The sequence below is a fragment of the Eubalaena glacialis genome, chromosome 12 (genome assembly GCF_028564815.1).
Source record: "Eubalaena glacialis isolate mEubGla1 chromosome 12, mEubGla1.1.hap2.+ XY, whole genome shotgun sequence".
Taxonomy (NCBI): domain Eukaryota; kingdom Metazoa; phylum Chordata; class Mammalia; order Artiodactyla; family Balaenidae; genus Eubalaena; species Eubalaena glacialis.
This window is the reverse complement of record NC_083727.1, coordinates 39,006,776-39,034,299: the sequence shown is the minus strand read 5'-3', so window position 1 is coordinate 39,034,299 and position 27,524 is coordinate 39,006,776. Positions and strand designations below refer to the sequence as shown.

General features: G+C 34.9%; 1 protein-coding gene across 1 annotated transcript in view; it reads right to left on the bottom strand.

Annotated features, from left to right (window-relative positions):
- TRDN (triadin) overlaps positions 1–27,524 on the bottom strand; it is a 315,995-nt gene that overhangs the window by 170,949 nt on the left and 117,522 nt on the right. The window contains exons 11-12 of the mRNA XM_061207205.1: positions 16,686–16,745; positions 15,810–15,869 (exon numbers count right to left, since the gene is read on the bottom strand). Of these exons, the coding sequence (XP_061063188.1) occupies positions 15,810–15,869; positions 16,686–16,745 (120 nt within the window). The remainder of the gene's footprint in view (positions 1–15,809; positions 15,870–16,685; positions 16,746–27,524) is intronic.

The following is a 27,524-nucleotide window of genomic DNA, read 5'->3' as shown; positions in this document are numbered from 1 at the left end:
ACATTATTTAACAAAACTGACTTAAACAGCCAACTTAAATATTGACATGAAAACAAGCGTGTTATTTAAAGTCATCATAACGAGAAGAAATCCATTTCCCTGTAATTATTTTATATTCATTTACTACAATATTCTTCTTCCAGTTAAAAGAGAGGAAATAACAGAGACCTCAAAATTCTCTGGGGAACATTATCTGCTAAAATAATGTTTTAGCAGATACAGTTTTTTTGTCTTGCTCTGAACCTTGGTTGCCATACAGTGTGTCATTTTCCTTTATAGTGTTTTGAATGGCTATCTTCTCTGAATACATCACGTTGGGTCAGGTCCCCCCTTATCTCTCACCAGCACTATTTTAATAGGTTTGAACTCTATAGTATTTATTAAGATCGTTTTCCAACTAGTATTTCTAGTCTTTCCCACCTGACAGGTTAATATTTGTATGTTATGTATACACACATTTATACACACACACACACACACATCATCATGTCCATCCCTTGTATTTACACTTTCAGTGGCTCTCCATTATCTGCCAAATGAAGTGTAAGTTAGGTATGCCCTCAAAGCTAATAATCAGCTTCCTTTTTAATCAGTACCTGGCTTCCCAATTTTACTTCCCTTTCTTCCCCAGTCTGCTCTCTCTCCATGCTTTATATGGACTTTTCTCCATCTTCTTTCCACCTAACCTATATTGCCCCTTTCAGGGGAACTCAGCCACCAGAGGGAAACACATAACCCAGTTCTGCCCACACATCTAGCATGTGACCCAAGTTTTGCCAATCAGTATATTCCCTGGGAATTCTGAGTTACATGATTTTCCTTGGGATTCAGTGTTTAAAGGCAATATAAGCCTTAAGCTTACAAAAAATAATCTTGCAACAAGGTGTAGAGAGATTACATGAGACTATAGGTAAGCAATAAGTTGCTGAGAGATGGGAAAAAAGAGGTCAAGAGAGAAAGCCATGATAATATCCTTTATTCCTCCCCTTGGACTCCCAAGGAAAGTAATCCAATAAATTATAAACTAGTTTGAATTGAACTCATTATGATGAATCAGAATTAAAATATTCCCCACAAAATAGTGGGTACTCCAAATATTTTTTAAATAATTCAAGTCCCCATGATCTTCACATGAAGATTGTAATGGCAAATCATTATTGCTCACAGTTTACACAGGAGTAATTTAAGATAAAATAGTTGAATAAAATTGTGCAAGGTTATGTAACAAAACTTAGACCTAACAAAAGAAGCATTTGATGTTTTCAGTACTTACTTCCTAAGGCTAAATTCTAGATTACAAACCCCTCTAATTTCCTCTGTTTACCTCAATAATGCCAATCATCATAGGTTTTAACACCTCCTGGATCTATAATAGATAGTGCAAATTATAATAGAGAAGATATGTGTTTACAAGGGGCTGCCAGGAAAAAAAAAACAGCAAAAAGACGTAACAGGAATAAAGTACAGACTATTATGTAACAGAAAGGATAGTGAGCTCTTTCTAACTGCAGTTACTAGAGAAGCTAATAAATGTAAAAGCATTATGAGATGTTGTATTATCTCTAATTTGTCTTGGGCTGACTCACTGTGTTTATTAATAGTTTGGAGAGAGAAACATGTTGTTAATTTTATACTCCAGCTATAAAATGACATCTTTTCAAATTGAAAATCAAAAAGAAAGGCACGTTTAAACTCAGAATAAAATTAAAAGAATCATTTGGGTTTGTTTTCTATTTTATTTATAAAATAAAACAAATGAGAGTCACCCCTACTTTTAAAAAGAAACAATTTTAATTACATTAAGATGATGTTTCCTGACAAGCAAGTGCTGAAGAGACAAATATAGTTTCCTTTCTAAGTCTGGTTAAGTATATACATATTGTTTTCCACTCTCTAAAGCAGACTACCATAAAACAAGCACCTAAGAAATATCAGAGAAAAATTATTTTCCTCTTATAAGAATTCATGCAGCAAACTGAGATCCATCAAACACAAAATCCTTGATACAATTTATCTACCTGCTTGATTTGATAGCTTTTATAATGCTATACCTATTCAAAATCTGTATGGAAATTTCATTTGGTAATGAACATATAGGTTGGAAATAACAGAATCCCAGCATAAACTAACTCGGACAAACAGAGGAATTAACTAAATGATATAACCTAATGGCAGGAGGTCAGGGGATGGTAGTTTCCAGGGACACGTGGATCATAGGGTTGAAATACCATTAAAATTCTACCTTCATCCTTTGCTTCTATGTGTCAGCATTATTTTCAAGATTGGCTGTCACAACAAGGGTGTAAACATAACCAATGACATTTCCTGGACTCACATTACCTAATCTGACCACCTTAAAAGAAGAGACCATCTTTCTTTTGTCCTTTGTAAAATGTCATGGACAAGACTCTGGTTCAGCTTGGATCATGCATCCACACTCATGGGTAGAGTGGCAGGTACATCAGTGATGATGATTTGAACCCTCATTTGAGCTACGTGATCAAAATTAAAGAGGAGAATCATTCACCAAATGAGCAGGGTGAGAAAAAAGGTTTATAATCGTGGCTTTTTTCATCTGCATTATATTTTTACAGGCTCTCTACAAGTAAGGGAGAATAACTCATACATTAATTGGCTTTCTGTCTGTGATTGTATTAAAACCACTTGCTAGCTAAAAGACATCACATGTTGATTGTAGCTGTCTTTTTGATAAAAACTTGAGTGAAGCTAAAATTCATTTGAAACCACAAATTAAAATTTGCACGTACTTGTAAAACCCAAATGCTGAAACTATTGGAAATGAAAGAAATTTATTCAAAAAACAAATGATTAGAAATGGCAAGAACATGTGGTTAACCTCAAGTTAATGACCTTGCTGCACAAAAGGGCTGCCCTGGAGTTATCAGCAGCCATCAGTTCATGAAGCCTTTTACAGCATTGTGGAGACTTTAGATTTTACTCTGAGTGAGATGGAAGCCTCAATAAAGGTTGAAACAGAGGGAGGTATGATCTCCATTGGCCTGCGTGCCTCCACAGCTATAATGAGTTCAGCCCCTTTTTACCATGTAGTATGAACAAGAAATAAACTTTGTCAAAGTTGCTGCAATTTTTAGGTTTTCTGTTGTTGTTGTTATTGTTGTTGTTGTTACAGTATGACCTTGCCTACAGAAATAAGAGATGATGGTAACTGAATGAGCGTAGTTCTTAAAGATAGTGAGAAAGGGTCCTCTGTGTCAAAGGTGACGGTGACAGGATTTAATAATAGGTTGAGGAAGAGAAATAAAGGAGTCACTAGTGATTAGAGACATTTGTGCCTAAGCAGAAAAAAGAATGATATGATAATTTATTGATAAGAGGAAGAGAGCTGAGTGTAGGGAACACATTCTAGGGTATGTGTATATGAAAATTTGAGTTTGTTTTTTATAAACCATATTAATTTGGGGATGTCTAATAGATATTTAAATGGAGATGTGGAATAGGAAAGTGGATAGATGAGTGTAGAGTTTAGGGAGATATCAGAACTGGAGACATACATTGGAGACTCATTATCTTAAAGATGGTATCAAAACCATGGGACTGTATGAGGTTACATAGGAAGTGAATACAGAGAAAGAGACATAGGATTGAGCCCTGGGTTGCTTCCATTTTTAGATGCCAGAAAGAAAGGGAGGAAACAAGCAAAAAAGACCAAGAAAGAGTGACCAGAATGTTAAAAGGAGAAAGTATTGTCCAAGAGGCTGAGTAAAGAAAGAGGGATCAACTGTCAAATGCTCTTGAGTCCTGAGAATTCACATTTGGATGTGGTACTGTGGAGGTCATTAGCGCCCTTGACAAGAATTGTGTGGGTTCAAAAGCCTAAATACAGTGAGTACATGAAAGACTGGAAGAAGAGTGTAGAAAACTCATAAAGAGTTTAGCTCTAAAAGGGATTTGAGAAATGGGACAATAATCTGAGATGAACTGCCATCAACAACAGGACGTGTGTTTTAATGTATAAGAGATGTTATAGCACGTTGTAGGCTACTGGGAATGACCAGTAGAAGAAGTCAAAATGAATTTGCAGAGGAAAGAATTGCTGGAGAAACATTCCTGAGTTAGCAGATGGAAATAGCATATTGTGCACAAGTGAAAAAATTGTTCCTGTAAGTATGAACATTTTAATGTATTGTATTGTATTGTATTGTATTGTATTGTATTGTATTGTATTGTATTGTATTGTATTCAGCCAAGAAGGCAGAGGCCATAAGGAGATGAATGAAGAATGTCAGTGGATTCCATGGTCACAGCTCATGATATCTGTCTTCTAATTTTTATTTTCTAAGGGAACGAGGAAGCAAGGTATTCAGCTGATAGAGAAGAAGGGTGAAAAGGTGAAGAACAATTGTAAAAAGGGGAACAGGGAAATAGTAGCCTCAGAAAGGAGAGAGTGAACTCTTAGGTTTCTATTCCTAAAAAGTAATAGAATCACTTGGCAGCGCCATTTCAAAAGACTCTACTTGAAAAATGTCCACCAAGGCACTGCATATGAGGAATAGTGGAGCAATAACAACAAGTAATATAAATTCCTAGTAATATAAATGTAAATGTAAATTTAGTGAATATACTTATTTTTAGGGAGAAGAGGGCCCATTTCATCTATTCTTTGATAAACTTATTTTACATGTTCAATGCCATGTTTGGTTTTTCTTGTTTTTTTTTATTTGTCCTTTGATTTGTATAACTTGAGTATCTACCCACCTCTACATCACCACAGTATCTTTCAGGACAATTATTTTTATCTGCCTCTGCTTCTGATGTATTTTAGCATTAGCTTTTTCATTCGTTCATCTTTTTGACTTTATGTTCTAAGATTAATAGAGCTAACAGGACTATAATTGACTAAGATAATTGCTCCACTTTCTTCCTGAAACTGAAATCATTTCTGGAAAAAAAAAAGCTTCTTTTGATTACAGAAGTATTATATATGCTCCTCCACGCCTCCTTCATAAGTAACAGACAAACTTCCTAAAACATAATCACAATTCTTATTTTCCAGCTTGAAAACTTTTGCTGTCTGAAAGCTTTTTTCCCTGACTTTTGCATCATAAGTAATTGTTGTACTGTCTCTTCTACTTTAAGCTCATTGTCATTGGAGTTTTCCTTCTGAGATGTTTCAAGATATTTCTTTACCCTGAGGGCAATTAATCATTTTTCAATATATGTTATATATTTTATTTCCTTTTCTCATAGTGTCCTGGATTTACTCAGACATTAATAAAACATGCTCTGATTAGATTCAGAATAATGTTTTATGCTACAGTAGATAGACAGTAGAAAGAGTGTGAATTTAGGTTATATACAATTAAAGACAGTGAACATTTACTCTGAAATCAACTCTTGATGAGTCTTTTTTTTTTTTTAATAATCAGCTAGGAGTTTGACAAATGGCCAAATTAAAATCACAATAATAAAAAGACTTCATTTCAAAAGTTAATCCAGACATCAGTTTCATTTAGCCTGATATTTAATTTTGGAAAAATACAGTCTTATAAGTCTCCTTAAATTTAATATAATTATTCTTCTTACAGGATTAAATCTCAGAGAGATACCCACTCTTCTGCTTGAACACTTGGAATGGTAGACTTCACTGACTGAAAAGATTCCCTATATAATCTTGACCATTCCATAGTGTCTTTTAATTTCAACTCTTGAGTCCCAACCCTCAGGGATAATAAAGAGTAAGTACACCTAAATAAGAGGGCACATCAAAGTTATAAACATGTTGATGCCCACCCTGGTTTCTCATTTCCATATTAAATATCTACATTTCCAAAGTACTCCCTTCTGAATATAATCTGGTTTATTTAAAAAAAGCTTTGCTTAAATTAAAGACTCTTATCCAAGTGAGATTCTAAAACAACAAGGTATAGTGGAAAGATTTCACTCTTTACTCTAGACCATAATATTTTGATTGATGAAATCTGCAATTTCATTTGCTATTGGGGGGCCTACATTATATTACATTATCCTATGTTGAGTTGCTTTTCTAAAATACTTAAGTATTTTCACCATTTAAATACATTAAGTATTTAAATACTTAAGTATTTCATTTGCTATTGGGGGGCCTACATTATATTACATTATCCTATGTTGAGTTGCTTTTCTAAAATACTTAAGTATTTTCACCATGGATGGTAGCTAAAAAAGTTGTCCCTTATACTACTCTGTAAATAAATTTTTAAAAAAATGACTTCTTGAAAAGAACTCTTATGTTGTTGGGTTTTTTTCCCACGTAGTAACAATTCCATTTTATTGTGGTTTTATTATACTAATTTAACTTTGAGGGAATCAACTTCATCCTTCCAATTTCAGTCCAAATATCTTGGACAAAGTTTATTTAATTGTTCTGCTTAAAAGATAGGATCTATGGCCTAAGCTAAGACAATCAGATTATTCCTTTACTCTCACCACAAACGTTAGCTCAGGAACCGGTCCACAAGGACCAATATGACTCAATTCAGGTTTTCTGTTTGAGCTCTCAGGAAGCCAATCTATTCTTTTTCTCATAGGACATGAATAAGAGAGGATGTAGGGCAGGCAGTATCTGATATGGCCAATTTGCAATCACATGGGCCAATATCAAGGAAACAGTCTAAAAGTGAGGAGAGATAAATTTCATCCTAATGATATCATTGGACCCCTGGGTCAAGATGAACTCGAAGACACTTTACTCTAGAACTGTATTTGGATAAACCAATAAATTCTTTATTTTAGATGGTCTGCCACTTGTGAAAGCAAGTATCTTCAGTGATAAAGCACTGTTAAAATTTTATGAGTTCCAGTTTCCAGCCTGTTTAAAACTATGTTAAATGCATCTAGGTCAAATACCTTATTACATAAGTCTGTAGCATCCCTGTTCTAAATCTCTAATGGATACCAATCTACCAAAAGAGACACAATTTCTATACTCATTCCGTGATCTTAGTGTGAGCCCTTGTACGTGCTCTATTGTGATAGTGGACATGGTATATTATAAATGTCTATTTGCCTCTTTTCTAAGGTCTTTGAGAGCAAGTGCCATGTCTTTTATACTGACCTATCTCCAATATTTAGCAGATTTACTTGCAAATGTTATGCACTTATTAAATATTTGTTGAGTGAAAGAAGGAAGGAAAGCATAATTTCTACAAGAAAAAAGAGAATCAGACTTATAGTATATCTTCTTTATTTCCTCCTTTCTTATCCCTGTCTGCAATATGATCTCAAAGGAATTAGGAAAAAAAGAAGAAAAAAGAAAAGAAAAGAAAAGAAAAAGACACTAAGGCAATCTACAATCGGCGTTTCCTAGAGTTGGAAAAAAAAGTTTGCCGGTTGCTAAAGACAGCGAGCTTTATTTGGTGAACTTCTTACTGCCTTTGCTCCAGCACTAACTGGTAAGCATGGCCAAGATACTTAACTGCTCCAATCCTGAGTTTCCCCTTCTATAAAATGGGCATTATAATACCTACCTCAAGAGTTGTTGTAAGTATTAAATGAGAACACAGTGAATAAATTTAACTGTTATTACTATTACTTTAAAATATCTTGATAAAAAGAATTCATATTGGCACAATTTGCTAAATTATTTTGAAAATATTCTTTTGGAATCCCAGGAGAGGCTGGAATTGAAGGAGATATTATTTGGAAATTTTTTAAGCTTTACTTTTACTGAAAGAAAAATCTTGTAGGCTTTTAGGATACATAATACCAAAAAATTACTGGATATTTTGCTTCTATATGCTTAAATGTATATCTCAGGCCACAAGGGAAACTCAGGCTATGTAATTCCCCAATAAATTGGTTAAAATCCTCCCATATATTAAAATTTAAAAAAAAGAAAAACTTGTTTCTAATATCTCACTTCCTGTACCACTCTGTGTAATCTTCTCATTAAAATTTAATTTATGGTGTTTGCAAGAGACCACTTTGTTTTAATGTTAAATTATTTTGTTTCTTATTTTTTTCAGAAAATACTTCATTCTGAAAATAAACTGCAATTAAAATAATTTATCTAATATGGGTACAGGAAATACTTAAATATCATTATGGATGCATACAGGGAAGAAATAGTCATAGTCTATTTACTCATTCTTCCTCGTATGTATTTCAATCCTCCTTGTTGAAAATACTTCACAAATCATAATACAACTCCCTCATACTCAAGTATGACGGCTGATTTTGTTTCTGTCTTCAGTGAGAGGGCGGTCTGGATTCTCCATAATAAGCATTAAAAAGCCTATTAAAATAGTCACTTTGTATACTGGTTTACTTTTTCCAGGCCTGAATAATTTTTAATATGAACATTTTCCCTTTCTGAATTTTAAAATGTATTTTAAAATTCTTTTTTAAACCAAAATGTCTTTATGTTCTTTCTGCATTGAGCCCAAACACACTTTTGCATTGTTCAAACCCAAAGCTAGAACATAGGGGATTATCTCAGAGATCCCACAGCACATTACGACATTAAATCCCTCTTACTATCTCTGAAGCATTTTAGCTTCTATCTGGCTAATCCAGATGTGATATAAGAGGTAATCAAGGATCACAGTAAGTAACAAGTCAGCCAACTTTCCTGTATTGTTTCATTACAAAATCTCTTACCCTCAAAAGAATAAGCAACTATTGTCTTACATGATTTCTATGATTACAAAACACTTGAAAATGGATTCTCTTGCCTTCAAAGAAATTCAAGCATTGTAAATGTTTTTAATATAGTCAAGCTGCCATCATCTGAACTCAGACTTGCAATCTAGTCTGTCTGGGAACTAAAAGCTAACTTGAAAGTAATCTACCGTTGCCCTGTAATTTTGGAGCGCCCCGAAATCAAGGCTTGGAATTACTAATTAGATCAGGTCCTATTTGTGCCAAATTCCCGATTATTTACCTGTTGAACAATTTTTTAAATAATTTCATCTAGAATATACATTAATATAATTGCCCAATATCACTAAAAAGTGTGTGAAGTACCTATATATTATAATTGATATTAACTGGGAGATTACCACAGAATATGTAGAATCCCCCCAAAAATTATTCTAGATTTCAAAGTGTCTAACAAATAATGACAAGCTGATGCATTTGTCAAATCTTGCCCAAATGCTTATGTACAAAATACAAAATTCAAATACAAGATAACTTTCTACAATCAAGTGCTTTTCAAATAGAAAAAGATGGAATGAGCATAAAAAGCTATAATCTTCTCAAAATACAAGTTTGGAAAACAGAAGTTTGCTCTTTTAAACTGAAACTCAACAGTGAACACATATGAAAGATACTATATATTATCTTGCCAATTATATCTGTACATATAAATATTTCAAAAAGTTACTTTTAAATACAAATCAATGTATTTTCATGGTCTGTAATCTGCCATGTAAATTATTTTGAGCTCTAGTAGCTAGAACAACTTATTACAAAAGTTTCATAAAGTAAAAAGATGATAGTCTACGTCTGGTAGGCATAGAATTTAATGATATGTTCAAAGCTATAAGCCTCTATAAAGGATTTTTTGCAATTTCTCAATGACTAAAGAAGATCCTATATAGAGGAATCAAGTAGCTAAAGGTTTCAGTTTGTTCAGAATTTAATAGTATCTGCCCCATACAGTAACTGAAAATATTCTATGGTAATAGATATGATTGTATCATTTAAACAGCACAAGCTTTATGAGCTTTATACTGGATTAATCTGATCTGGTAAACTTATCGCCACAAAGATATTTTAATGTAAAGTTCTAATGGGGTATTTTAACTGAATGAATGATTCTTTAAACACATTGCTACAATACATTCACAAACTTACCTTTTGCCATTCAGTGAACATCAAGAACACTTAGATATATCTTTTTCTAAAACTGAGCCTTTCAATTCAGAATGTATTTAGTATTGGAGTTTTAGTTTTATCACAACAGCCTCTTAATCTTATATTGTATATCTTTCTAAGGTGATCTAGACGAATTCCTCTTCATAACTGGAAAACACCAACTTTTTACTGTTGGAGTGTCTGTGGTGTTATCTCAGAAAAATGCAGATTATTTCCCCCCCCCCCCCATGAGCTCATCAAACAATGAATTCTAAATTATCTCTTATATTTCCACTTATACTTCATCCCTTTAAGCATCAATCTCTCACATTCTGTTTATGTTTATCAGGCACTAAATTCACCTCCCAAAGCAAAACTAAACAAAAAACAAAAAAAGACTCTTTACTCCTTATACAGCCACACACACACCAAAAAAGAAAGAAATTCACTACTTTCTTCTCATTTTTGGATCTCCATTCCAATCTAGCTTTATCTCTTCTCTGTGCTTGTCTTTTCTGCCCTCACATTACAACTTCTAAGTAATATTCACCAAGTTGATAACTTCTTGCTTCTTGAAACATCCATTTCTGAAATGTCTCTATTACCAAACTCCTTTGCTTTTCCTTTAACCTCTCTAGCAATTCCTTTCAGCCCCTCTTACTTTATTTTCCATTACCTAATGTCTAGATGTTGGAATGCCCCAGGTCTTGATTCTGTATTCTATTCTCTTTTTCTTCTGACACAATCTCTCTGGGTGATCTCATCTACTCCCAGCACAATAACTGTCATCTATATGGATAACTCTTCCTATGGTTTCACTTCAGAGTCTCCTCTGAGTTCCAGACCCATATCTCTAATTGACTGTTCAGAGCATGTGGCTGTGGAGCCACACTACCTGGGTTAATGTCCTGGCCCTGACATTTACTACCTCTCAATTGTATAATGAGGGTTATAATAGCTTATTTCCTGATTTATCATAAAGATTGAATGAGTTAGTATGGGTAAAGCACCTAAAATAGTTCCTGATACAAAGTTTGGATGATGCATCACATACACCTGAAACAACACACTCAAAAGGAAGCTCTGAATTTTTTCCATCACAGCTGTTCCCACACAGGCTTCCCCATTTCAATAAACGACACCATCTTTTCATTGGTCTACCTCTTCTCTTTTCTCCCTCTAACCTATTATCTAAATGAGAATATACTTGTATTAAACACAAATCAAAATATTTTCTCCACTGCTGATACCCTTCAAGAGTTCCCCATTACAATTTTAATAAATTCAAACACCTGCACATGTCCCTGCATATCCTGACCCCTTGTATGTCTTCTCATACAAATCACACATAGACACATACCACACACACATGCACATACCATATTCACACATCACACAAAGATGTCCTCACAAATGGCTGGATCCTTCCAATACATCGGATTCCAATTTAAATGTCTCTGAGAGAGGCTGCTGTAACAAGCTTTCTATCTAAATAGCTCGTTGTCCCCACCTATTGTTTCCATTGTCATTGCCCCAAATTTGTTTCCTCCGTGTCCCTTACCCCGAGTTGTCGACATTATGTCTTCTTAGTCACTGTGTGCCTCCCACATCAAACTGCAGGTCTCGTTAGACTAGGGCTTATGTCGGTTTATCCACCTTTAAGTGTACTCACCCCCTAGCACAATATAATAAGCATTTAGTGACTACTTCCTGTAGGAAAGCATGCAAGAATAAATGAATGAGTGAATTAGTCCTTTTCTAGCAGCTTATTTCAGAAAAGCTAGTCTGGTTTTTCAGGATACTTCTTATCATTTATACTTTTATTTAGCTAATTCTTGGGGAAAAAAATCATGCTGCTACAGTTTAGGTAAAGAACAACGTAAACTACATTTGTGTGTCTTTTGAGCACTTTAAATTGCCAAATTGTATCATGTTGCTTGATTGAGCCATCTTTTTCAACTTTTAGGGGAACTCAAAGATAGGTTTAGTCATTGTACAATTCAGGTCTTCAAAACCATTTCATATATGAATTTTATCTTCTAAAACATTTCTGAAAGTGTCTTTATTATAGATACCTTGGATAGCCTCTTTCTACTTCCATTCTACCCTTCCTCCAGTTGGAAAAATTGGAATGCTAAAAACCTGTCTTCTAGACTCCCAGCATGTTTAATTTCATCATTTAGATGCACCTATAGGAGACTGAAAAGCAGGAATGCTTTAGCAAACAAGGTCACTTTGATGTGAGTAAGTGGCTGAGGTTGGCCTCAACGTTTTCAGTATCTAGTCTGTGGGTGCAAAGAGGCAGGTGTGGAGGCAGATTTGAAGAACAAAGCAGCTTCCTGGCCAATTGATAGTCCTCGGTGCTCAATAACCCAATGTAGTCTCCTGACATCAATTTTCCTAGTCCTTCCAACAATTGTGTGTGCATCCAGTTCCCTGTACAGAAGTCCCTCTGCTTATATCATCTAGAGTGGTTTGTATATCTAGCACGGAAGTCTGATACAAACATACGAACATGTTTTTTAAAAGTTTTTATTTCCTTTCTTGTTTGTTTTTTTTTCCATAGCATTTCTTCAGGGTAAAACATACCTCATAACATTGTAAAAATATCTTGGTGATTTTTTTTTTTTCATTTCTCTCAATGTTTTTAAACGACATATTTGGGCTTTTTTTTCACCATGGACAATTTCAAATATACACAAACAAGAAATTATTATAATGAATCTCAGTGTACCACTTACCCAATTTCAATTCATGGACTGACAATTTTATATCCTATAAAACCCCACCCACGGGACTTCCCCTGGTGGCGTAGTGGTTAAGAATCTGCCTGCCAATGCAGGGGACACGGGTTCGAGCCCTGGTCTGGGAAGATCCCACATGCCGTGGATCAACTAAGCACGTGCGCCACAACTACTGAGCCTGCGCTCTAGAGCCCGCGAGCCACAACTATTGAGCCCGCGCGCCTAGAGCCCGTACTCCGCAACAAGAGAAGCCACCGCAATGAGAAGCCCGCACACTGCAACAAGGAGTAGCCCCTGCTCATCGCAACTAGAGAAAGCCCACGCGCAGCAACGAAGACCCAACGCAGCCATAAATAAATAGATTAAAAAAAAAAAAAACCCCACCCACATTTTCCCTAACAGATCACTAACAAGGTGTGATTTACAAGCTTCATGCAGCAGAGGCTCTTTTATCAAATCATAGAACTTAAGCCTTAGATTCATTTGCACCTATATAATAATAAAATATAAATATAGTAAAATAAAATAATAATGTAACATATAAATACATTATATGTTCTATAATCATAAATAATATGCAAGTTATTATAAATGTAATAAAATGCCACGATAAAACCCATATATTAAATAAGCATCTAGGCATATTTTACGTCTTGTAAATTTGCTACTATTTGGGACTACAGTAATGATATCAGATGTTCTGCCATATTCCCCTGACTACTTTAGGAAGAAATAACATATGTATCACGGCTCTTCAAGATTTCAGGTAATTCTCAATTTTCTCGCGTAACCTCTAGAAATTTTTACTACTTTCATAATAAGTTTCAAACTGGCTATTTCTAAACAATATTGCTCTCACATGAAAATATAGCTGGAGAATTATTAAACTCTAAAAAGAAACATGAGTTAGAAATCAACACTAATTGAATCTCTCTGTCTCTCTCTCTCACACACACACACACACAATTTTGAGTATTTGGAAATTAAGAGCTTGCAAACTAATAATTTATACATACTTTAATCAGGAATTTGAACTGATTTGTAAGAGCCAATGGTTTTTGTGTAATTAAAAGTAAAAATGACATATAAACAGACTGAAAACTGATTCCAAGAAGGACAAGCTTGTTTTTCAACACTTGCTGAGCAGCCCTCCCCTGATGTGCTGTGCAATCACCCAGTTCAGTCTCTACTTCAATGGCTGAGCACTGGCCTTGCAGGAAGGGATATTGGCATAATCACTCCTCTTGCCAGTGGTGCACAATCTCACTCTGACATGACTGCTGGGCTAATAACACAGGTCTCCCAGTAGCAGAGAAGTATCAGATTTTCCCATCACTCTCTGAACAGAAAAGTGTTGTGCCCTTCCCCTCAAAAACAAAATTCAAATCAAAACAACCACCACACACACACCATTGTGTTTTGCCAAAAGCATTTTTCATGATTTTGCATTTTCTCACCTATGATAAATACTTTGACAATTACAATTCAAAACTTTCCTCTGCAAATACTTTAGTAAAACTGATGGCCCAGGAAAAACTTGTTTCTCTTTAGCACTCAATCATATAGCTGTCACAGATACAATGACCCAAGCAACCAGTTTCTCAGCATCATCACATGGTCAGAATTGTGTTTTCACTTTCTTATGATAAGATACATATTTCACCAGGAGAATAAAGAATGTTTTAAATAAACAAAATAAATGAATGTTCAATAATAAAATTAATAATAATTCAAATGCAAAGTAATCAGTAATCAAGTCCCAAACTCAAGAGAACACATGGCTGTCTCTTCCTGGATATTTTATGAGCCATGCAATCATGTAACTCTTAGTATTTTACAATATTTTTACCCCACTTATAGCATGATGTAGGGATTTCCTGTAATTCCTATTTGCTACTTACTAAGAGTAATCAATGTCTAGTTTGTCATCTTATGATCTTCTTTTTCAGCGTCCTTCACCACATTTTTTTTCCAACGTATGCTATTACTTCCTAGGAAGGGAAGTTTTCACTAATGGCATCCAGCCCAGTCTGCTCTCTCCACACCATGTCCTACCTTGAAGTTCTCTTCAACTTCACCTTCATTTAAGCTTATCTATTGACTCATTTTCTATGACAATGTTTTCAGCTTATTATCACACAGGGAAGATCTAGAAATCTCATTCACTTTAAGTGTTAATAGCTGAGAGGAATTCGTTTGTTACCCCATGCACACAGGCCCTAAGAGATTTGCATTTTAATAGAGGACAATTCTTTCATAACTCAAAGGAATGGAACATCTCTAATGGTGGAATTTCAAGCATCACTGACACTAATGGAGGAAATATTTGGGGTGAAAATACTTATTACCAAACCATAATACTTGAGACAATTACATATCTTTTCACCTAGATTTAAGCTTAACTTGAATAAAAGCAGATATTCATGTTTGAACAAGAGTAAAAGCAGAACTAAATATAAAGCAAAAATCTAAGCTGTTTCTTAATGGAATGCATTATTATCTTTGCATTCTTTGCTTCTTATCTTTGCAAAGTGAAGTTATACCATGTATAACTCAATTTCATTATGTCTTGAAAAAGATGGCCTTAAAGTTCTCTTCACCTTCACCAAACTTAGACAGGCATCTTCTTGTCCTTCGGCTCCTGATCTCCCTTTTCTTAGAGCATTTACTTTAGAAAACTTGTACTTGTAAATTCTCTCTCTGATCTTTCAAGATATAAATTTTCTTAGAAGCCCCCTGCCAGTTTTACAACCCATGTGTGTCTTTCTCAGAGGCCTGGGAGCCATCCCTTTGAAATGTAATCATCAAGAAAGATAGTACTTCTATCTCCTAGTTTCTGTGGGAGAGTAGCAACCTAACTCCCTTGGGTGCCTTGCTCCAAGTTGTAAAACTACACTCTTGACATGAAAATAAGAGAAAGTTTTCTCTTCTTTTGAGTAAGGCCAATCAGCAAACACAGATGGCTTACAATCCTCCCATCCCTTTCCAGATCTTAAAAACGCCCCTGCTTTTTGTTTCAGTGAAATTGAGTTCAGAATGAGTTCTGGTCTCTCTCCCCTATTGCAATAGCCTTGAATAAAGTCTGCCTTGCCTGTTTAACTTTGTCTAGTGCAAGTTACGCTTTGATAGCCTGGACATGGACAGACTTAAGTACCTATATTCAATTTGTGTACATTGCCCCAAGACTCCTTTATTAACAAACATCCTGAACATAATCTGACTAAGGAAGCAAAGAAAGTACAATACCTTTTTTCTTTACATCCATGGCAGTTTCCTTCTCAGTTTTCGTTTTGACATCTTCTTTTTCTGGTAGTAAAATGAGAAAATTATAAACATCTGTTTAATTATCATATATTTCAGGGCACATTTTACTGCCATTAACATCCAATTCATCTTGTATAGAGTGATTCTACATACAGAGTCATAGTCATGTCAAATATGAGTGAACTAGTACCTCTGTAACAGAACAGTGGTTTTGGTGTGCTATCCCTTCAGGGAAGGAGCAAATTTTTGCTAAGGTCAAAAAAAAAAAAATTTTTTTTTCCATAACAGTATGAACATTAGATGGCATTGTTAATTATGATATAATTCAATAGTTTTTCTAAAGGACATTAAAAGGAATATATTGAATGTTCCCTGGGCTATCAGGCCACTGCAAGCATGTCAGAAGCTGAGAAATCTCTTGGGCTCATTTGGGACTTCAGATGCGCTATTTGAAAATAACCATTCAAAAAAGAACAAAACATAGCAAACCAATTAACTACTTTCTTTCCCATACATTCAATAATTTGCTCTTTTGATAGACAATTTTATTAAACTAAATTAATTGGATAGTAATCTTCATATTCATATATGTAATCAAGTAAAGTAGTGAAGTAGAATTGAGCACCACGCCTAAGAAAGAAAAAATATAATCAGTAACAAATTTTAAAAGTGTTTAGGCTTGAATTTTCTTTTAAAAATTTATCAATCTCTACCTTTTTTGGAATATTTATATTTGTTTGTTAGTAACAATGACAATAAAATTGTTAAGGGGATTTCTTTCCTAGAAAACAGGAGCTTTACCAGTAATATTACAAATGGATACTAATTAATTTACGTGTTAGCTTTTAAATTCCTTACCTTTCTTTTTTGTTTCGGGAGTCACTTTATTCTCAGCTTTCTTCTTTTCTTCTTCTTTTTCTAGAGAAGAAATTTAAAATATTTCCTTTAGGAAAATTTAGTACAAAAGGAAAATGAAGTTTTGAATGAAGGATTACCATTAAAGTCAATTCTGCCTCCAGATAGCTTTGTGACTTTGAGCAAGTGATTTAATCTCACTAAGCCTTATTTTCTTCATTTGTAAAGTAACAGTACTTCCTTCAAAGTTACATAATGTTTTCAAAGCCTTCTGCAGAGTGCCTGGCTCACAGTAAGTGCATAAAATTGTGGGCTGCTAATACTGTTTACAAAAAATGAACAAGATAGTTCGAGCTTTCTGAACCAAACAATTGTTTGTCTAGTGCCTAAAGTAAGATATTAATATTGAAAATTAAAATATAATTTCTGAGAAAAAATGCTGCAGGTAAGCTAAAAGAATTATTTTTTGTTTTCTTTTCATATGTTCAGTTTCATTAGAAATAATACATTAGGACATTAACAATATCTATTTTGATTTAACTGTTTTTCAGATCCGCCTCTTGTCAACAGACATTTGGATTCTGGTGACATTTATCTGGCACCATATTGGGGACATAACTTCCACTGCCCTTTCTGAGTGGCCGTATCAACCAGCGTGCTCAGACTATATTTGCACCCAGAGGTTGCTGTTAAGTCTGGATGACACATAGAACAGTTTGACAGTTTGTGGTACCTCTAGACTTCTTTATGGAAGATTGCTGTTTCAGAAATCTAAGAAACCCTTGGTCTGAGAGGCAGAGGGAACCTCAAATGCTGCCCAGCAATAGCCATGTAACAACTAGACATCCCCGGACATTTTTCTGGTAAGTGTTCTCATTTTAAATAACAAAGTCATGTAGAAGTACACAGTTGTTGAAATGGAATATTCAGTACTGTTAGGTTTGAGGCAGCTATAAGCTCAGTTAATGTTGGAAATTGACTGATTTTTATCTTCAGTTAGTAATGCGATTTACCTTATATTTGAAATACTTTTCTCTGTCATTTGTCTCTCCAACTCAAGTATAAATGCCAGGCATTCAAAGATGTTCATTACCCAGAACTATTATGAAATTGTCACTATGCTGAAGAAATTCAATGTGTATTTCTAGTATCAATGCTTAAGTTGCCTACTAACGACAGCATCTTATTAAATATAGGAATTAATTCATTCCCTTAGGTATAGAGATTTTTTACCTACGAGATCAAAGCCAACACTTTCTTTCAGTGTCAGAAGTATAATTTACAAAGAACCTCTTTTCATGACTCCTAGAGATAAGTTAGTGTTGTAGGGAGAAATATATTCACACTCTGTCCAAATGTGTCTACAGCGTACCTTTATAGCTCATCCAGTCAGAAGTAGAAAGTCAATAAGTCAGATTTTGATAGTTCTAGAGTTAGAAATAGACCAATGGAATTCTACTTTGCCTTTTCCTAAAGGTTTATACATATTAAATATGCAAAACATCTTTAAAATTCTGAATAAAGATAGTTTTGATTTAAGTATCATTACTTTCAGCTTCTCTGGGAGAAATTTTATGTAGCAAGGACTTTTCATTCTTATCTAAATAAATGCATATGCCAGACAGTTGAATTGGCATTTGCTAAACATCACCATCTGATGTCATGTGCTAGGAAAGGAGTTAATTAAAATACAGATTAATTGTAAATATTTCTTAGCCTATATTAAAAATCAATGCCATAGTCACGATAAGATCACAATTTAGTATCCGAGTCTCTAAGTTTCATAATGTAGATGAATAAATACTGCATTTAAAAGTTCGTGCCAATTAGTTAATCTTATATTAAACTTCAGAAGGAAAGTAGGTATTTGAGGCCAGAAGATCTCTTTTCATTTTTTTAAAAGAGAATTGTCTTGTGTAATAAATTCTACCCTTTATATTAATATAGCTGGGACTTTATTGTGGTGATACAGTATTCTTGCCTTAGTTCAGATTGATTAATGCTTCCATTATACACTCTGTCTGTGATTATGGCCATACACTGAAAGAGTCATGAATAAGAACAGAAATCCACAAAAAGCAGGTATAAATAATGTACTTTAATAACACTTTTATGAATTAGACTTTTAAGCTGTCGTTATGGGACTTACTTTATTCGTGGTTAATTCATTTTAAAACATCAACTTCTGAAGATTCATGCATTTCTTCAAGCACGACTGTCTGTTCTTTAGGTGATCTGGCAGCAGTGAAATTAAGCTTTTCATTTATAAAAGGCACAACAATTTAATTATATCCTACTGGGATATAAAAGTAACCCATGTTTCTTATATGAAAACTCTCCTTCCTTTGACTTTTTTCTCCTTCAACAGTCAACAATACTCCTCCCTTTCCACTTGACTGTGCACCCACATATCCAATTTCCTCCTCAGACTCTCCTCCAATTTGTTTGCTGTTTTGTTAGTAACGGCTAGAGAAGAGTTAGGACATTTTATATCATTGATTTTCAGAGGGTTCGCAATTAAGTGTGTCTATAGAGTGTGAACTTTTCAGCATACTGCCTTTCTCTGAGAAAAGTCTCATAAGCCCGGAAATGACGGCTCTATCTGGCAGGGATCACAGGAAAGACTGGCTGAGAGAGAAGTCCTCTCCACAATGAGCAGCTCTGAGCCACAAACATGTTATTAGCTTCTGCATAAATTAACATCAGATGAAAGAAAAATTAAATGACTTACTTTTTACTTTCTAAGCCCTTACAATGGGCTTTTCTCTTGCTTTTAAATGTTTTTATGCCATCTCAAAGCCAGAGAATCCACAATAGTTAATTATAATTGTAAAGCTTTTGAAGATGCCTGTTCCTAGCAAACCGAGCAAACAAATGCAAATGCTTCATTTTCATCTTATGTTTGTTCCTCCCCTTTTTCCCTTTCTAGTGTAGAGATTATCCAAAATTTACATGCTTTTCTTCTAACTCTCTCTGGCCAGGGTTGATGTATTCTTGGTCCCAGTCAGGTTTCCTTCATAACAACGCATTCTAGCACACCTCGTCACTGTCACCTTGTTTGTAAAGAGTGGCAGAGGCTGGCCTGGAACCCCAGTCACAGTATGATCATGGAAAATTTCACATAAACAGATAAGTTCAATTACACCAATGATTATCAGAGTTCTCCACTGTTATCTACAGAGGGGAATGGAGCAAGAGAGAAAGCACTGGTGCTAGCATGGGTGACCTTGGTCTGAATTCTGTCTCTGACCCCTTCTGGTTGTGACACTGGCAATGTGCTGTGACACACTGAATTTCATTTACCTCTTTTTAAACGGACTAGTAAAATCTACCTTGCCGGCTTATTGTGAAGAAACTGAGCAAAAGTGCCTGGACCAAAGTGGATGTTCAAAACAAATAATGATAGCAATAACTAGCTATTACTATATTTTAGAAACAATCAAAATCTGCCTACATATACTCTTCAGTAATTTTTCTAAGTGTGACATTTATTGATCTGAGTAAATGCACATTAATTCTTATTTTTCTGTGTTGAGGGAGGCTGTATCAGGAATATTTTATATTGTGAAACTTTAAGAAAAAAATACTCAAGTAGGAATTAACATGTTTATGAAGGGGCACTGTGCTGGAATGAAGTGGATTCCAGTTTTAGTTTTGCTATAATTAGTAGTTTTTGCCTAATGCAACTAACTGTAAGGGAATCTTCTGTCTTCAACCACAAACGTCAGGGGAATGAGTAGAATGTAGTTAAGTCCCTCTTCACCTGTCTATTCCTTTATTCCCCAAATGAAGTATTTATTTCCTAATTTTTCTGAGAACAGTTAACGTAAAAAGCTTTAAATCTGTAAATAGCTGTGGTACATTCTCTGGCTTTGCTATGGCTTAAAAAATTTTAAAGCTAGAGAAAAGTCCATTTTTAAGCCTTAAAAATGAATATGTTTATATGCATATGTATGCATGAATATATGAATACGTATATATGTGTATATAATGTCAGGTGATAATAAGGGTCAGAAAAAAATAAAGCTTGGTTTAGAGGATTAGAGCACGCGGGAGCGGATCAGAAGTGGCCTTTTCTTTTAAGGTGGAACGGGGTAAGCCTTTCTGAATGAGCACCATCTGAAAAGATTCTTGAAAAAAAGTAGAAGAGTTTTGGCTATTGAGGAGAAGACTTCTCCTGCAGAGGAAAAATATCTGCCAAGACCTTGAAAGAGAAGCGTTCGAGCTGTATTCAAAGAAGAGCATGGAGACCAGAGTGGCTGGAGCTGAGGATGCAGGAGAGTGAGAAGAGGGGTGGCCAGTGATGTAGCAGGGCCCGATCACACAGAATCTTGTTCATGATATGAATCTTCCATTTTATTGTGCGTAAGGTAGGAGGCTGCTGAGAGGTTTCAAGCAGAGTAATTATATCGTGATAAATTATGTTTTAAGAGGAACTTTGGCTGTTGCGGACTGGTTGGAGCCAAGTACCCCACTGGATTTTGTGATCACACTGCGATGAAGAAGACTAAGAAAGTAAAAGGATTCAGTACAAATATCCTTCTTCATGTTTTCCTCTTTTTTCCCAAAAATTTCCTCTAAATTTTATTTGGGACTCTTGAAAGAATATAACATTATAGAAACATGGTGGGAGTACCTCACTTTACATTGTGCTTAGGTTGCTATAACAGCAAAGCTCTTCAAGGACTTCACTTGAGTTATCTGGCATAACTAGACTGGTTTTTCAGAACCTGAATCCAGTCTTTGCCTTGACTTTTCCTTTAGTGAATGCTGAATTATTCTTAGAAGTCAGCTCTTCTCATTATCAGCTACTAACAACAAAAAATTCACAACCAGAACTTGTATAGCATCTTCCACTGACTACCCAGAGACTTTTACATAAACAATTTATTCACTTAATCAACACATGTTTATTTAACCTTATGTCAAACCCTTCACCAGGGTCTAGAGTTTTAAACTATTCCTTCCAGGAATTTTAGGTATGAGACTAAGAAGGGATAAAGTTTACAATTACAATATGGACTTAGGGACATTAAAGTCGGAGTCTAAGGGAGACAGCAGAGGCCCAAACCCAAGGGCAAAAAGTGTGAAAGCTGCTCCAGGGAAAAATGGTATGTGAATTCTGAACTGAGGAGTATGGCAAGTGTTACTATCAATGCCGGCTGGAGGGACTGAGGTGCCTGCTGAGTGCCCAGTCCTGTCCTGCAGATAAAGGCTGACAACTCTTAGTGATACAATACCATTCATGAAGTAAACGTCCCAAAGAACTCCAGAGCTAATCAGTGTAAATCCAAACTTTTTCAAGATACCAGACTACATACAGTTCTTTAAGCTTCAAAAAAGATTGTGAGAGGCCCATGCACCGCGATGAAGAGTGGCCCCCGCTCGCCGCAACTAGAGGAAGCCCTTGCACAGAAACGAAGACCCAACACAGCCAAAAATAAATAAATAAATTTTTTAAAAAAAGCCTTATTAAAAAAAAAAAAAAAGATTGTGGAGAAGTGATCTCAATAGTTATTTTATGTGATCAGAGCAAGGCAAAAAAAAAATGTATTAGTTTTGGTTTAATCACACTGATTTTAAGGTGATAGGAAATTATACTGTAATAGAATGCTATAACAGAATACAGCACATGACCTTACACGCATTAGCATATACTTAGTTCTCAGATAAAAGTCAACACATCCTTCAACCTATGAGAAAATGGGCTCAGGAAAGATGAGTAACTTGCCCAACTTCACAAATCACATAAGTGACAGAACAAGGATTTAAAACTAAGGATCACTGCAAACTCTGATCTTTCCCCTACAACATGGAATGAGAAGTTTGAGGTAGACTTATTCTAACAAAAAATTGCAAACGAACTGAGGCACAGACAGAAAAGTGCCTATTTCTACCCTCTTTTTGTGACACTTATCTTTCAGCTCTCTCACAGCCAAAGTTCTCTGATATAACGACAATTTTTTTCTGTTTCTGAATTCAGTATGCAAAAGGGAATGCAAAGAGAAAGATTATTTGATACATTTCAAATTGTAAAAAAAGTTTATGTTAATTAAACTTCATATTTAAAGTGGATAAGGTAGATTTCTCCCAAACCTTTCAAAAATGATAAAAGCTTTTTAGATAAGTGATTGCATTACTTTTGAATGGATTAAGTTTATATAAATGAAGGTGGCCACAGCTCTTCTTTTTCTTTCTGGTATTTATTTTTCCTCTCAGTGCTTTTACATTTCAGAAAGCAAATGCTCAATTAAAGTTTATTGACCTTTACGCTCAAGTGAGAAGCTCTCCATCCACACAACTCATCTCTGGATAGCTCCAAAGAGAGCATTTTGCATTTTCTTTTTTGTTTTTCTTGGATTTTTTCTTTTTTGGGTGCTGCAGTCATTTGGAGATTTTCTAAAAACTCTTCTAACCCTATTAAAATTTACTTTTTATGCAGAATCATTTCTTGCTCAAGATCTTTTACTGTAAACTTTTCTAATGCGTCTTTCTACAAGGGTAAGGAAAATATAAATATAAGATTCATTTCTAATAGCTGTTCATTTTCAAAATCATTTACATATAATTACTTTTTTCATATTTTTATCTATATGCTTTTTCTATGTTTCTCTTTAGTTGGAAATGAATTGCAAAAGTACTTTGTTGCATTTAAAATGTCAAGAATGACTAGAAACATCAGAAAATTGAGCCTTTCCTTTTTGTGACTAAATTATTGATATTTAGGGAAAAAGTTGGTTATCATTCAAAATCAAAATATACATTACTCTAAACTATCATTTCAAAGATATGGCTATTTTTATAACAGGTCTTTGAGAATTTAGGGCTTGAGTTAATAAACAAATTAGAAAGACTCAATTACCAAAAGTTACTGGTATATTGGGCACATTTATAAGTCTGATTCTTAATTGAAGCCTTTTATCTTAAAAATATGCCTAATAGATATCAATATTCATAAAGGAAATAAATGCCCATTCAAAGAGTACAACTTTTCTAGTTGTAATTGTTTTAATATATTGAATTCAGGTTTATTTCAAATGATGGACTTCATAAATTTCCTCATCTTTCATAAATTATACCAAACCATTAACACAATTTTTGTCTTCTTCCTAGTATAAGGTCTATTCTAGTAGATTAAAATTTTTTACACAAAATTCTCACATAATTGAAACAAGTATCTGTCACTGTTTATTATGTGAACAATTGCCAAGACCCCTTACTCCATTTGGATAAAACAGATCTGGCTTTAAAGATGTAGCCACTTTTCTCATCAGTTCTAGAGAGGATCAATAATTTCACTGGGAATTCTAGTAAACTTATATAATAGAAAGAAACATTTAGGTCAAGCTGACACAAATAGCAAATAAATGTTTTATAAAGAAAAACTGGTACTTGTAAACTAGAGCTTTGGAGGGACCTGGTTCTTTCTTATAAAATACTTCATGAGAAAAGTTTGCTGGCACAAGAGGGTTCCAACTAGAATTTCATAACACAAAAGCTATTAAAAATCACATTCACTCTTATTCACAAAACTTCTCATCCTTAACTTTCTCTTTTGTCAAAATACAGGGAAAAAAACCCTAATTTTTAATACCAGCATGAAAGTTATGAAAGATCTCTTAAGAAGGAAGCTGGCCCTGATCAACAGAAAGCTCCTTACCCTTCCCTGATTCTTGGATGTCATCCCTTGATCTCCAGAATAAAAATTTATTGCTACTAGACAGTCAAATCAGACAGACATCCCTTGCCATATTGTCAGATGTATAGGGGAAGAAAAACAAAACTTCTTTCTCTTATTATGGGAAAAAGCTAATGATTTCCCCAAAACTATTTTTAATCAATAATGGGAAATCGAGACTATTATAACAAGAGAGAAAAGTTCTAAGTTTGGAGATGCAAGTTTCTAATGAAATATATTTAATGTCTACTAAAATGTATTTATATTTCATAATCTGTGGAATATATTTCTTTACATTTTCCTTTTTCTTGACACTTTTCCACCTATTTGTCTTTGTGTTTCTTTTTTCCCCCCTGATTTCTCAACAGTCAGTTGTTAAGACTTACCTACTTTTCCATGATACTAAGCTGAATTACCCTTGTTCTAACATATTAACCCCAACAGAGCTGTGTTACCTCATGCCTAGCTCTGCACAGTGCTGCAATCAAAAGAAATGAGAGTCTAAAATTCCAGGGAGGTTTGAAGATAAGTTTAAATCTTTTTTGAAGTCTCTCAAATAGCTAATGTTGTATGACCCAAAGCAAAATGTTCTAAAGGTTCTCTCCTTACTGGAGCTTCCCAATCCATCACAGCATTTCCTCCCAAAAGCTTCTCTCTCCAAAGGGCACGCTAAAAACTTACTTCAGCCCATGCTGACTCTCCTATTCCCTTCTCTTGACCTTTTTTCTCACTGTCCAAATCTTATATTTTCTTCTGAGTAATAACCCTTCCTATTCAAACATGAATTAATTTAATTATTTGAGCCCCTTCCAATTTTTGTGCTCACCCAGCATGTCCTGAGTCCTGAGCAGAACATAAACACTCAGGAGCTGACCAGGCATACCTAGAATATTCCTTAGGCAATAAAGTGGAGGAGAGAAGCTGTGAATACTTATGTTAATATTTGTGTCCTCATCACACATGTAAGAAACAATTAAAAAAACACTTTTACAAATCACTGAAAGGTGAGAGTTAAATACAGTTTGTAGTTTAGTTACTAGTGTACCAAAGTGAATCTCTTAGTCTTGGTAGGTGAATCATGGTTATATAAAATCCTAACATTAGAGGAAGCTTGCTGAAGAGTGTATTAGAACTCTGTATATTATCTTTACAACTCTTCTGTAAATCTAAAATTATTTGAAAATAAAAAAGTTTAAAAACAACAAAATATTGGAAACATTTCAAGACTCTAAAATAGAGGATTCATTTTTCCCCTAGAAGTAGTGATTAGCCCCTGTGTAACACAAAGGAAATGAAATAAATGTGTAGAGGGGAAAAATGAGTGAAATAAAAGCCTTGAGCATGATAAAATTGTGGAGATGGAACAAACTTTTGAGATCATTTATTTCAAAAAATATAACTTTACAGTTGAAGAAGCTGAGTCTCAGAGACGTTAAGAAACTAATATGAACAACTGGATCTTTAGTTCAGAACTCCTGATTGCTATACCCTCATTTATATGTGGCAGAGAGAAAATTTAGAGGCAGAAGTAGGTCACCATGATCTTCTAATTGACAAGCCTAAAGGTTTCTGGCCAGTTTTGTCTTATCCTTCTCCCTGGGGCTCCTGGCCCTGTTGTTCCCTTTCCTCCCTCATTATCTTTTCATCCTTGGCTTTCTAGTCTGTCTTCTGATGATGTTTGTGATGGTTAATTTGACTAGGCCGTAGTAACAGTCACTTGGTCAAAGACCAGTCAGATGTTGCTATAAGGTATTTTTTAGATGTCATTAACATTTAAATCAGTAGACTCTGACTAAAGTAGATTACCAATCAGTTGAAGGCATTAAGAAAAAAGACTGAGGTCCTCTAAGGAAGAAGGAATTCTGCCTCTAGCCTGTCTCTGGACTTGAGAATAAAGTATCAACTCTTCCCTGAGTCTCCAGCCTCTGGCACACCCTATAGACTTCAGAGTTGCCAGCCCTCAAAATCGTATGATCATGTGAACCAATTCCTTAAAATTACTCTCTCTCTCTCTCTCTGCCCCCTCCTCCCCTCCCCACTGTGTGTGTGTGCGTGTGCGCGCGTGTAGGTGTGTGTGTACATACATCATATTGGTTCTGTTCCTCTGGAGAACGCTGACTAAAACAATGTTGTTCCCCACAGTTTCCTTCTTGGATGCACTAAACCTCACTCACACTTATGACTGACCTGCCATTCAGTGATATCCAAAACTAAGATTTGTATGATACAGGGTATTTTTAAGATCAATTGTTCCTTGGGAGCTCAATAAGTATTACTGGGAAAAGAAATGTTTCTGTGACCACTGAGTTTAAAAAGAATTAAACAGTTTTCTGACAAGAATTTCATGGCTCTTTTAATTTAACATACTTGTGTACATTGTGACTGTCCAAAAAGAAAATATTATGTGGACCCAAAGTATTATGTTATAAATTTTTTTCACTAAGAATATTATCGAACTAGAATTCCCCATAACATACTTCAGGAAATGCTATGCTTGGAATAAGCTTATGACTTCAGCCTCTGCATCTCTCTCATTTGTGAACTCCAGACTTCTATCTTCAGTTGTCTGCTGGAGATGACCACTTGTGTGAATCCCACTCAACATGCTGCCTGACACGTGGCAGAGTCTTCATTTTCTCTCCAGGTCCAATATCCACCCTGACCTTTATGGTTGTGTTAACCAAGGATTAACACAACCTCTGGATTCAGGTTAGTTTGGCCAATGGGAGCAACATCAAGAGATAATAGAGCAGGAAAAAAAGAGAGAGTTGGGCATTTATTCTCCAATTACCCACCCTGGCTCACTGAGAATATTATATATATCATTTTACAGATTGTTCATGATGTGTTCTTCTACTAAAGGACATAGTTTTGACTGGGCATCTCTCTCCTAGAGTTACAAGGTTTGGGGGTTTATAAACCACTCTATTCCCCTGCCTCCTCAGGCCTAGGGCTGGTAAAGGCTTCCTGCGTTGGCTAGCCTTGGGGTGCTTCACCATAACTCTGCTCAAACCTTTATAAATACTACATTCATTAAATACTCTTAATCACCCATTTTGAATGTTCCAGGGACCCTGATGCACCTAGCAAGTCTGAACTCATTATCATCTCCCCAAACCTGTTCTTATTCTTAAGTGCCATTCATTTATCCAGGTCAGATAAGA